Source organism: Diadema antillarum, unplaced genomic scaffold, assembly GCF_040938485.1.
Source record: "Diadema antillarum isolate AM-2024a unplaced genomic scaffold, OU_Dant_1.0 seq00002088_RagTag, whole genome shotgun sequence".
Classification (NCBI taxonomy): domain Eukaryota; kingdom Metazoa; phylum Echinodermata; class Echinoidea; order Diadematoida; family Diadematidae; genus Diadema; species Diadema antillarum.
In genome coordinates this window covers 83,675-97,241 of record NW_027272734.1, presented here as the reverse complement: position 1 = coordinate 97,241, position 13,567 = coordinate 83,675, and the positions used below count along the sequence as shown (strand labels likewise).

Genomic DNA, 13,567 nt, shown 5'->3' with positions numbered 1-13,567 from the left:
AGAAAGATATAATATAATATGTTTCATTATCCATATGCAAAATAAAATAAAATAAAATACATGGGAGTTAAACTTAAAGAGAAAATAAATGAGAACCACGTTATAGACATACATTCTGCAAAATGAAACAAAATTAAAACATTAAACAAGTGACGGGCCACAATATATTACAACTGTACCACTAGAAGTTTAAAATTGCTATACACGTATAGGCCTAATGCGAGCTTACATAAGAAATTGGAATACCCGTATCTGATAAAATAGCATTCCATACAACATTTAGATATCTGAGCTATTGAAAAATGCAGCAATCCTGTAACTTCCATCTTCTTCAATTTTAGTTTACTTGCATAACATGTATATTTAACATAATGACCTAATGCATTTTAAAAACATGGAATACTAAAAATCAGTAAAATTAAAAATCAGTCGCCATGGCAGCTGGTATTCCTCCGCCATATCGGATAATTCTCCAACAGGTCTATACGTCTTGACAATGTGAGATGACAATTTCATACGATTGGCAAGACATTAAATTTAGTTTCGTCTGGATAGATGACTAAATTGTTCAAGAGAGTATGCTCGTTGTGTGCTCGTTATTCGCATTTATAACGTCGCTCTATCAGAATGACATTGAATTTGCAGCTATCATTTCACGCTGATACTTCAGTTCAGTGCCTTCTACAATTCTATATGTCAAGACAGTTTCAATTTTTACCTTACAGTGATGATAATGTTTTCATGCATTGATCATGGAACTATTACTCGTTAATTTCATATTGCGGTAAACATGCATGTCAACTTGAAAACGGAAAGGAAAGAAATCACTTCTCAAATAGGTAAGAATATTCAAAGAGGAGATTGATTCGATCGTTGTTATGATATTGATATTGATGATGACTATGATAACGAGGTATTTCTCAAATCACACGGAGCATGTTTCATTATAAGCACTATTTCCTTGAGATAACTTTGTCATAATCATTCTGACTATAATACCCGAGAACTGTTGGGTCCCCACCTGGGACCTATACACAATTCCTGTCACCGGATATGAAGAAACACTATGAGACAAATAAACAAACGAACAAACAAACAAATAAACAAACAAACCAACAAACAAAATATAATCCGGGCAACCGCTCTGGACAAAGTACTCCTGTTTCATTATTTCCAACTGTATTTCGTCTTCCTTGCAGAGTCAGTATAACAGTTATACAAGGTAGTTATATGCTTTAGAGTACATGTATGTACATTGTATTTATTCATATAACCAAATCAATCTATTTATACTGTAGTACATACATTGTTTACATATACCAAATTAACTTCTGCATTTTGTATGCGGCTGTCTCAAAGAAAGAAAAAACTGTCGACGTTTTGCTATGTACGGTCATCTGCACTTTAATGTCTGTATTTTATAAACTGCAACGGAACTGCATCTGCTTCATTAACAGGGGTAATAATTATGATTATTTTCTCTATCAAGTACAAATGTTGTGCGGTTGTGTTGATATCTGTCTAAATAATTTTGATTATAATATGCGGACACAGACTTTAGATTTATTCATACTTTTAAATGTCTGATAACATGACATCATATACTATCATTTATACATTTTTCATTCAGAGGAGTTAATTTACCCCCCCCCCCCCCACCACCACCACCACCACCGCCTAGAGTTTGGATTTCAGTTGGGACTCCGAGACCAAAAGCGACGGCTGTATGTCACTTATGGAGGCACATCCTGTTGGAAGAAAAAAAAAGTAATACATGTAATATCAACGTGATATTTAAGCATCATTAGACACTAAACACACACATGCACAACCGTGTGCCACGTGAGGAGAAATATTGTTATTTATTTCTCTTCTTATCTGAAAGGACGTTAAAGGTCCAGTTTACCTTTGGGAGCAGTCATTTGAAAAAAATGTTCAGGATATCGCCTTTCATGCATATGTGTAGGTCTGTTGTACCACAAAACAGCCTCCCATATAAAAGTTTTGCAATAAAGCCTAAGATATAAGGAGATGTCAGTATTTTTCTCAATAAACTGTAGCAGTATACGGTTTAGTCTGGAAACATTTTTGTTACAGCTATTGTTCACATTTTCTATATTTATCAATACTTAGCATCCATTGTACTGATTCAAATTTTCACAGTGGTTGTTTCTACCCCTAACTCACATTTTAGAACTATTTTAAAGCACTAATGCTGGGTTTTTGTTTCATCTGCAAATGGTAAAATATCCCTTTAAAGAGGATTGCTCTCATGACCTCAACACTTTCAACTATACGAAATCTCATACGTCTTATAACTTGCATACTGTCTTTAAAAAAAGTCATGTCCGATGAATGATTGCATTGTCTTGATTTTTACATGGAAGAAGACTTATCAAATAAAAATTAAATTGAACTGAACATAGAGTCTGTCTGACTTGTCCATTATAGGCCTACAGCAAACTCGTTGGATATAATTATTTTTAAATGTCGGCATTCCTCTTTAGAAAATCACTGGTCGACTTTATGATCAAACGTACTACCCCCGCGTAAAAGTGTGAAATAAGACTGAGTTTCACTGGAATATTCTCATATGCGCTATAGTACCTGGGGACTTTATACGTCCATTTATAAAATTCATCGTAAGTATACAATATAACAGGACAAATAAATTAGTTCGTATTGCATGCTAATCACACTTCTAAACTTTTCAAATCGATAAGCAAGTTTAATAAGATAAAGTAGAAAATTCGGAATAAAACAAAATGTTGGAGATTGAAAGTGAATGACTAGAAGGTTCTCTCTGGAATATTATTAATAAAGACATAAATATATGATCATATATAGAGTTTTATGAGAGCCTCATATCAAGATTATGTTTGCAGTACGAAATCAGCCTATTTACAGGTTTACATAAACAAAAAGAAAATTACTACAAACATGTAGTAATGGCGCAGTCTACGTATACAGCCGAAGATTTTTCTTACCAGTCAGTGCCATGGTTCTACTAAATTCATCTTTAATGATATCAAGGATTTCCTCTACTCCTTGCTGGCCCTAGATAAATATGCAAAAAGGAGAGAAAAGCGAACAAATAATGAATAATCATGTTGAATCAGTGAGGAAAAAATGTCATGTGCACCGTATGCCGCTGTTCAAAATAAGTACAAACTTTTCAATCTACAACACGTCACTGACAAAATACGAACAAAATGTTTCTCTCATAGTTATAATGGACAGAATGTAATTTCAACCATATTTTCAGTGAAGTCGTTGCAGATTGCTTTATCTTAACAAACTGTATTCCATTTGTGTCTAAACGTAAGTGTTTGCACCATAGAAAATGCGGTCGAATGTGAAAAAAAAACATATTTGAAATTGTGAAAAATTGCAGTTTTATAGATGCTCTGTTTGTGATTGTTGAATATTGTATGAATTACTTCATTGAGAATTGGACGTTTTCTAAAAACCTGCTCTCGAAATGTGCAATTGTCTTTATGAGGATATTAAAACAGAGTGACTTACGACTTATAGATCAGACTACGAAAAGTTCATATCTACTTACGATGTTCCCCAGAATACCTATACACACGCAATTTGAGGTACTCTTTTAGCATTTTATGATGAAGTTCAACGTCAAGCTGTAAAACATCTTAGTTACAATATTATATTATCTGGTCACTAGACTTGGTAGAAGTGTTTTCCATAATGAAGACATCCTTTTTGGAAAGAATGACTTGTGACATTACCATTAAATGAGGTATAACAATAATAATAATAATAATAATAATAAAGATGCTTTATGTGATATGAAGAGTTTTACTGCAAATTGATCAAACTCAATTGTTGTTAAGTTGAGGTATTTGTATTTAAAGCTGCTAAAAAACAAAGAAAATGATAAGAAAATATAGGATATTTTTAATCATAACTTCTTGAATATTCCTTGTTATGTCACAAGTTAGGTATCACTGGAAAGGTTTAGTTTTGCTTTACTTTGAAATTTTTAAAAATTTTGCATTAAAACATTTTACAATGAAACTATATATATATATATATATATACCCTACATTCTCGAGTGGTAATTGTTTGTTTTGATTTGGGGTCACTTGACATACCCCACTGGCCAATCCCCAAAGCTGAGGTCTGCCGATGAACACCGCCCTGGCTCCGAGGGCGATGGCCCGAAACGCGTCCATGCCGGTTCGAATCCCTCCGTCGAGGTAGACCTCGGTATTTGTGTCACGTACCGCTTCGACAACTTCAGGTAGAGCATCCAGCTAAAAACAAGAACATGAGTCTGGTTAGGACATAACAGGCATGATAACCTTATTTCCTGCTGAAGGAAATTTCATACTTTTCCAGGCAGGGGCGCCCCAATAACCAAATCCTACATGCACGTTAAATGTGATAATCATAAATGTAATGATAATCATAGTCTCATTTAACTTGCGTGTTTCCGTGTTAGTAATAATGATCAACAAAAACATTCCTGCCCGGAAGAAGAATATTCTGATTAGCAAAAGACATTGCTGGGGAAAATCCAAGTTGCTAGTATGCTCCGTCCAGGGGAATGTCTTTTGCTAATCATATCAGTATTTCAACTCTCATGACAGATAACGTCACAGGCAGAATCTTGGTCTGGAAGTTTGTTTGTTTGTTTGTTGTTTTTTTAAAGGGGGTAGCCTTGAAAAGAATATGAAGGATAGTAATAAAATATCATTAAAAACATATGACAGTTATTTAGATATTCTTTTGGCCACGTAAGTGACGTTCATCAGGGTATCATGAATCAATACAATCCATCATGCATTTTCACTGCGGCAGCTCACCGGAGTAATGACGCCATCGAGTTGCCTCGCTCCGTGGGCTGACACGAGGATGGCATCTGCGCCCGCTGCTACCGCCTCTCTTGCCATGTCACCTGTTGGTTACAGTCACGTGATTTTAGAGCCAACACATGGGGTCACGTGATAATTACGATAATTGATCTTTGATCAACGGGTTTCTACAGGTCTAGGAGCAGTGAACTATACATAGGCTTGGTTTCAGTGGTTGCCCCATGGCTATCTAGTGATGATTACAGCGATAACAAAAGATCAACATGCATGATTATAAGAATCTTCGTATCTTTTCATAAATATATCCATCCGCTTGTTCTCATAATTGATCTCATCATGGCCTCGTTCTGGTTCTCATAATGGTCTACTATGTACCCCTAATGACTGAGTTCAAAGAGAGAAATATATCTTGCCAAGGTTACGTCCGTCAACTAGCAATTACGTCACCGAAAGATTGAAGACTCCTCCGAAAAATTAGAAGGCAATGAGAGCAAAGTCCTTGTCTCGGAGCACAACCTGTGCATCCAGGAGACTTTAAAACCAGGGACCTCACGACTAATATTCCGTGATGTCACCTATACTTGGTCTCATTTCCTCTAATGTCATGCAAAATCTCGTTAATGTATATCGGTTTATGATTATTAGCCCGAAGTTTTGTTAATGCGACAATGAAATAAGGTTCGTTAATCCGAAAATTAAATAAGGTCGTTTATTCCAATATTGTGGCGTTATTTCGAACGTTCGTGATTCGGAAGATTATTAATCTGAAAATGAAATGAGGTTCGTTTTGCGAAGGTTCGATAGTCCGAAAATGAAATGAGGTCGGTGATACAAAAAAGAAAAAGAAAAGTGCGTATACGTAATGAACCTTATTTCGTTTTCGGATTAACGAACTTTCGGGTATAACAAACACTTTTTTTTTTCATTCAGACTAAAGAACCTTATTTCACTTCGGATTAAGGAACCTTCGGAACAATGCAACTGTAACCAAATAAATCGTATCATCTTGGTTGGACATTCACCGCTTAATATGCCCTTGACCACGACGGGAAGGTCGGTGATGCTCTTAAGCCATCTGATGCTGGACCACGTGACCGAACTGTTCAGCTGACTGACGCTGTATGCCCAGAGGAATTCGTCTCCCGACGATAAGGCTTTCTGCAGGTCTTCGTCCACATACGCCATGTTGGCTAAGCTGAAAGACATGCATGTAGATACACTGTGATCAATACACCACTGGCATGAGTGATTAACTCCAAATAGGCATACAGATGTATTACAGTCTATGTATGAATCATTTTTACGCTTCAGGTCAGAGCATACTCCAAGATATGGAGCGTAAAAGTTTGCACTCTATCCGGTGACACTGTCAGGCTATCATACAAAATTTGTTCGAATCACTTAAATCAGTAGGTACCTACAACTTACATGTGACAATGACAGAAAATCTGAAGCTAAGTTCCAAAATTTATCAAACAAATTAATGATGAACGAGCCAAGTGTCCACAAACCTGCCAATAAAATAACCGATCACCATGATCGTTATTGGGACTTAATGTTGTGTTCTTCTTCGGTGTTTCCAAAGCTCTACTGGACGACCCTTCCATTTTCAATACGCTATAGTGTTGTCAGGTAGCCATTTATACATCTGGGTCGACAAGGACTTGGTGGATAAGAAAAAAAAAGTATTTTCCATGTATGCCTTTTAAGTCGGCAATTGACGGAATTCGAACTTGGGACCTCCAACTATTAAGTCATGAGTCTTAACCACTATGCCGCAATACCTTTACTAATCATTCTATGTATATGTAGTAGTAACTGTTGTGGTAGTATAGTATCAATAATAATTGTTAAAGTAGTACTTGTACTCTACTATCAATGTTCCTGTTCTGAATTTTTTTTTTTCAAATGATTCATCGTCTGATACATTATGTAATTCTATCTTCTGAAAAAAAAAATAGAAAAAAAAAAGGTGTTCACACTGTGTTCACAATAACTGCTTCCACACTATGGGACACTGTGTTCTTTCCATCAGGGATGTTAGGACAAGTTTGAAATGAGAGGAACTTTTGCATTTTTTTAAAAATCCTATCTTTCTGTTTTGTTATGAATAATTTGTCTATTTTGTGTTCGTTTTAGTATGGTCTTTTAGAGGGTTAGTTTTTAGTCTTAAACAAAGCACACAGATGTCATTATCATTTTTACTCACTAGGCGAAATGACGAGCCGTGTTTCTATTTTCTTTCACCCACGAAAGGAGATCATGTCGATTATCATTTCGCCTCTTTCCTGGCACTGGTCTGTCAACAGTTACAACGATTGCTGTTGGGGTCACAAGAAAATACATGTATACAAGCGAATCAATGTGCACACTCACAAAATAAGCAGGAGATTGTCAAAACTTTAGTACTTTTTAGCGGCATATCCAACAAGTATTCAACCCTTAGGGCTCGAGCTACACGTCTGAAATAATGAAGAGCTTGCATCCAAAGGGCGCTAAATGCATCATTTCCCAATGGATTTAGCGCCTTTTGGAAGCAAGCTCTGAAATTATTACATGTCCTTGTCTCACATTCTGTTCGTGAGATGTGAAAAGATGGGCAAATTTTACTCGATATGAATTATGTTGTGCTCCCTAGCTCATACGAACATATTTATTCGTTAATTTGAATTGAATTGAATTGATTTGAATGGAATGGAATTGAATGGAATGGAATGGAATGGAATGGAATGGAATGGAATGGAATGGAATAGAATAGAATAGAATAGAATAGAATAGAATAGAATAGAATAGAATAGAATAGAATAGAATAGAATAGAATTCAATCGAATTGGATTAAATTAGTGAAACTGCACTGGTCTTACACTCGAGACACAGTGAACAGTTCCAGCACGTTTATTTTCAGATTTCACTTGACATCTATACAATACTACTTAACAAAAAAACAACAACAACAAAACCAAAGAACAAACAAACAAACAAACAAACAAACAAACAAACAAACAAAGAAACAAGCAAGATTCAAAATATGACATAAAGTGGGTCATGACTAGAGAGTGTGTCAGCATACATTCGTATGTTATACTTAAAAGGCAATTCTCTATAACATGAGAAATATGAAGGAACCGCAAAAGCAAAGCTTGTAACCTCGGATTCCAGGAGAAAAAACACCAATGTGAATTCGTTTCTTTAATGCGTCCACATGCAGGCAGAGACGCTCGTTAACATACACATTCTTCTCAGACATGGGGAGGAGAGAAGAGAAGAAGATGAAGCAGAAGAAGAAGAAGAAGAAGAAGAAGAAGAAGAAGAAGAAGAAGAGAGCACGCACCTCGGCAGCCTGCTACCTCTGCAGCTCGAACCATTTTCTCAGTAAGCGCTCGGTTACTGAAGATGTATATTTGCATCCATAACCTCGCTTTCGGAGCGGCCTCGGCTATTTCCGACAGACGAATAGACGCGCAGTTGCTGATCGCCATCACAATCCCATGATGCTCTGCGACTGCATGACGGGAAGGCAAATCAAACCTTCTGAATGTCGTGACCAAATCACAGTAACATACGTTCAAAATTGCATTAACATGCCAACTGAAAAATAATGCTCTAAAAAACGAACATTGACGTAAAATGAGGCCCGACCAGAGGCCTCCCCCTCTCACCCACTTCCCCTTCCTCTTCCAAGATTTACAGTGTCTAAATTGGTGGGTCAAATGAAAGAAAAGAATATTAACTATTATAAAGAGTTACAAAGCCGTATACGCTTCGAATAGATATAACGTGAAATTATAAAACATCGAAAATATTGGAGGTATGGCGTATAATAATAAATTTTATATGAGTAAAAGCTACTAAAGCTACTTTTCAACACGACGCAGGGAAGAGGAGAACGTACAGCTCAAGCGTCGTCTTAAATATACGACCGCGCCGCAAATCTAAAGCTCCAGGCCTATTATCGATTGTGCAGTCAACAACGTTTATCGCGATTGAGTCGATGTGACAGTTTTGTGAAAAATATACAAATGTAATTATTTTTTCTTATCCCATTTCATCTCTTCACTGAAACTTTCGCTGTTTTATTTCTATATTCAGCAAGTCTAGTTTTAAGTGTCAACGCGACAAGAGTGGCTTACTCCTGCACAATCCCTGCTGGAGTGAACACAGTGTCCCTGTCAGGAGAGAAATTTATCTTTGATTTTGCCAGTGAAGTGAAATCGAATCTGTTTGAGTTTGTAAAAGATTTAGAGCTTTAAAGTTGTCCTAGAAAGCCACTAGGTCAAACTGTAAGAGATTGACTGTCTGGAAATTTATATTAAATGAGACAAAGTAAAAGTTAAAGAATAAACTGGCATAGCAACAGCATGTCTAGATCAGTCAAAGTCAGACAGGGCAGTCACATGAAATGAGACAAAGCAAAAGTTAAAGAAATAGCATGGCAACAGCATCCCCGGTTTGCAATATTATGTATTAACTCAGACTATAGAAATTGAGTGAATAGAGGTGTTATGTAATAGCTCCCATCCAGGTGGTGGCTAGGAATGTTCTCTAGCTCAGTCGAGACTCAGTTATGTCAGTGTCACTAGGGTGTTGGTTGTAGTTTATTGTTCACAAGTTCATGAGTAAGGATGTTATGTAATAGTAGTCTAGACGATGGCTAGACATATTGTGTAGAGTTTCAATAGGGCTATATTTAAGCATGATGATTGGATGATTTCTTTAGTGTAGGAAAGGCATGAAAAAGCAAGTGTATCGGAGTGTAAGGGACTTTAGTGTGAACATCTATGGTTAGGGAAGCTAATAAAAAGCTGAGTAATGTAGAGGATCGGGGAGAAACACTTTAATCAGACATCCAGCATAGATCTCCGCTTAGGCAGCAGTCGTTCTTCTGGGGGTTTTCCACGTCGGTGAGATGCGAGCTCCAGCTGCCGATAAACTGAACTCGGACAATTATTACCCGAACTTTGGAACGGAGCTCAATCTCCATTCGCCTGCTCGTCGTCGCTTGAGCTCGGGCATCGCGGGTCAAGGCAGGAGTCTGCGTGGTTGCAGGGACTAGTGAAGGCCGAGGAGCTGAGAGGACCGCCGATAGGGTAGCGTCTAGCTGAGTGGCCAAGTCAAGGGGTGCTTCCAAGAGACAAGCCAAGCGACTGTGCCGAGGTCGACGACGAGTGTATCCGGCATCGATGACGACTGAGCCATGCTGAGGGGATCACCAGTTCAGGTCATCTAAAATAACCTAAGTTATGTATTTGTGATTTGTTTCATACTATCTTTTATGCTCAATGTATTGTTATGAACGAGAAAGCTACAAAGACTTGAAAGATTAAACTCGAACATAACTGTATACGAACAGTTTGAATTTCCATTATTTCAGTGTCAGAGTAGCAGAGAGAGAGAAAAAAAAAGTCACTCACGTGACAGTCCCACAGTGTGTTCTCACTGTGTTTACATAAAGATTATAGCCGACTCGAATTCAACAGTGTGAAAATTATTTCACACTGTGGTATGATTTTCACAGGGTATTCACATAGTAATGGTCTGTTTCACACTGTGCATTGATGACTGTTTCACACTGTGAATCACTGTGAATTGGGATTCACACTGTTCACACTGTTAAAAACGTACGAATCTAACTGTGTGAGAGATTTCACACTGTGTTTCACTGACATTGTGTTTCACATTGATGCATGTTATGGGACACTGTGTTCTTTACAACAGGAATACATCGTGCATTCATTGTCAAGAAATAGTCTGAAATAAAGTTTTCCCTCTTAGCACATACGCCAAACAAACACAAATTGAACATGATATCGTTATGCATTTATATATTCATTACCTCTTGCCGTTGCTATCTCGCCCATTGGATGGGCGGCCTTGTGGAAAGCCACCGGGGAGAAGCCGACGGGAAACGGAACTCGAAGCCCGAGTATTGTAGTCGATGGGTCCAGCTTGGAGACGTCTCGCATCACTCGTGGTTTGAAACGATATCTAAGACGTCATCAGTGACGACAACAACATTGACAAAAAGATATTGATGCCATATTGGTCGTTTTGTAAATGTTCTCTTCGTGCATGGTTAAAAAAGAATAAAATCATATAGACATATTTTGTATTATACACCTTTTAAGCCCTCAGCATTATATTCTTATGTAAAACTACACTCCAAGTTAGATGTAAAATTTTATTTCAATATCATATTTTGTACATTTCTTGACGACCTGTTTCTGGTTTATAACATGTTTTTGTATTCGAGGAGTAAAGGTTGAGTAAGCTGTATTCTCGCTCGTCGAAACTATATGACTATATCTATATGACAACATATTATTATAATGATACTTGTCGACCCTGACGAAGACAAATGTACATTGTATTCGTCAAAAATTTGGTCTGAATAAATAGCACTGTTGGACTGAAATGCATTACCACCCTACTTCGTCATCTTTTCCACAACATTATATTTGTGTGTGTGTATGTGTGTGTGTGTGTGTGTGTGTGTGTACACCGCACCCCCTGCACCGTAGGGTATGTTGTAACCCTGCAATAATCTTTTAGAGCATGGCTTTTTCATTTTAAGAATTTCATCATACTTTTGTCAAATAAATGGAAATGTGACATATTTACTACACATAATCGACAAAATATCTTATTTAAAATACTAACATGACTAATGTGTGAAATTATGGGAAATATGTAAGGGCTTACGTTGCACGAGATTGTACTTACGCCCTTCCCTTCACCCCAAATAACTAACAAAAAACCCAAACAAACAAAACAGGTTAATACATCCTGCATAACCATAACGCCGTGAGCATGAGCAGCTATTATACACACTGACATAAAGTCATCTGTGTTTCCGAAGTCCTTTGGGAACTTCTTATTAAATGTGTTTCTTGTTTCTGTCAGAGCACTTTATCATCTGTGTAATTCAGAGATCATCATTGTTGCTGTCGTTGTTGTTATCGATCAGCTTGGTCAAACAGGCAGCACAAAGTGGAAAGCAGAGACCTTCCGGAAACCTTCAACAAAAGATAACGCTTTCATATTGGGAGCGCGCGCGCACACACACACACACTGTTTTTTCCTGGCCCGTGCCCATTGTGAAAGCTGTATCTTTTGTTGACATGAATCACCGAGCTTACACAATATTCATCGTATGGACCGCGTGTCGCACTCAAATTATTATCTCATAAGTCGCAAAAAATTGAAAATGACTGCATTTACAGAAAACTAGCGTAGAATAAAAAATGCTGAACCAAATTAAATGATTTTGATATCGTAGTCTTCTGCGGAAGATGCTCTTTCTAATGATGTCAAAAGATATATAACTTTTAGACCGTAAGGTACTGAAAATCCACCGTTCCGCCTTTTTGGGGACACCCGGTATAATGTGATATCAAAGCATTATACAATCAAAGCAAAGATTTCTGAGGAACCAAGTTTCTCAGGTGGTAAAAAAATTCCTATGCCTCTAGAAACTGAAGTATGAACATTGTGTAAATGATCATTCCAAGAGAAATTTGAATCAATGGTAATACCTAATAATTTAGTAGATGTCTTTTCAACAATTGGCTATCCGTCAATATAAATACAACAATCAGTGCAATTGATATTCAAAGAATTTTGAAGCTTAGATCTAACAGAATTTGTCTTAGAAATATCAATTGACAGTTTATTACACAAAAAACACTGAAATAATTTACTTATCTCCAAATTTAATGTGATAAGACTTTCAAATACTTTATGAGAATAAAAAGAAAAATATTTGTATCATCAGCAAAAAGTATAGAACTAAGAGACGAGGATGAATTTATAATATCATTAATATAAATTAGAAAAAGTAGAGGACCCAATATGGATCCTTGGGGGTGACACCGCATGTAATATTGGATTTGGAGGATTCTGAAGAATGAAATGCTACATATTGTTATCTGTTGGAATCACAAATCCAGGAGGGCTATACCTAGGATACCATATCTCATCAGTTTATTAATCAAAATGTCATGGTTGATGGTGTCAAATGCCTTAGACAAATCCATAAAAACGCCATTCAGATGCTCTTTATTCTGAAAGCGGTCAGTCAAGTGCTCTTTCATTATGTTAGAAAAGTGAATTTTTGTCGAATTTTCTTTAGATTTTCTTTATATTGTTGTCCACTCATACGTCATAACCTCTAGTAGTCTCCTCATCAAGCGGTTCCAACACCAAAACTGTAAAACTTCATAACTGCAGCATCGACTGTCCGATTTTCCTCAAACTTTCACTGATGTATTCTACTAATGCTGCTGCTTTCACTCAATCCACATTGCTCTTTGGGTTTGGGTTTCCTTTAACAACAGGCTTGTTGGTTAGTATGATCACAGTCATTTAGCACCATTCCGACAGACAAATGAAGAGCTTGCTTCCAAAAGGCGCTAAATCTACCATTTTTTCAATGGATTTAGCGCCTTTTGGAAGCAAGCTCTTCAAATATGGGATTTAATGATTAAAGAGCAGAGTCGAAAAGATGTCTTTTCCAGGGTAATGACATTAGTTTATCCGATGCCTTGATAGCCTTGATAGCATATCTCGGCATGGTAAAAAAAGAGCAAAGTTACCAACTAGAATCACAACAATCGCATCAGTCGATTCATGCGAAAGTCCAACATTGAAATTCAACGCTAAATTCGACAATATCATATCAACGCTTAAAATGTTGTAGGGCCTAGATGTCGGGATTCAAAGCACTTAAACAA

At 37.0% G+C, this 13,567-nt stretch overlaps 1 protein-coding gene across 1 annotated transcript; it reads right to left on the bottom strand.

Moving 5' to 3' along the window:
• Positions 1-1,677: 1,677 nt before the first annotated feature.
• On the bottom strand, positions 1,678-6,023 carry LOC139713893 (2-Hydroxyacid oxidase 1-like). Its single transcript, XM_071625616.1, has 5 exons — positions 5,861-6,023; positions 4,830-4,921; positions 4,116-4,277; positions 2,988-3,057; positions 1,678-1,748 (listed from the first exon to the last, which is right to left on the bottom strand). Exons 1-5 carry the CDS (start codon positions 6,021-6,023, stop codon positions 1,678-1,680), a joined length of 558 nt encoding a protein of 185 aa, XP_071481717.1.
• Between the last annotated feature and the right edge of the window lie 7,544 nt (positions 6,024-13,567).

Bases quoted from the DNA above. Each gene is read 5' to 3' on its own strand.
- LOC139713893 (XM_071625616.1), bottom strand. From the start codon at position 6,023: ATGGCGTATGTGGACGAAGACCTGCAGAAAGCCTTATCGTCGGGAGAC. The intron at 4,922-5,860 runs GTGAATGTCCAA...TGTAACCAACAG, and splicing joins GGTCAAGGGCATATTAAGCG to GTGACATGGCAAGAGAGGCG. The intron at 1,749-2,987 runs GTAAGAAAAATC...TTCTTCCAACAG, and splicing joins TAGAACCATGGCACTGACTG to GATGTGCCTCCATAAGTGAC.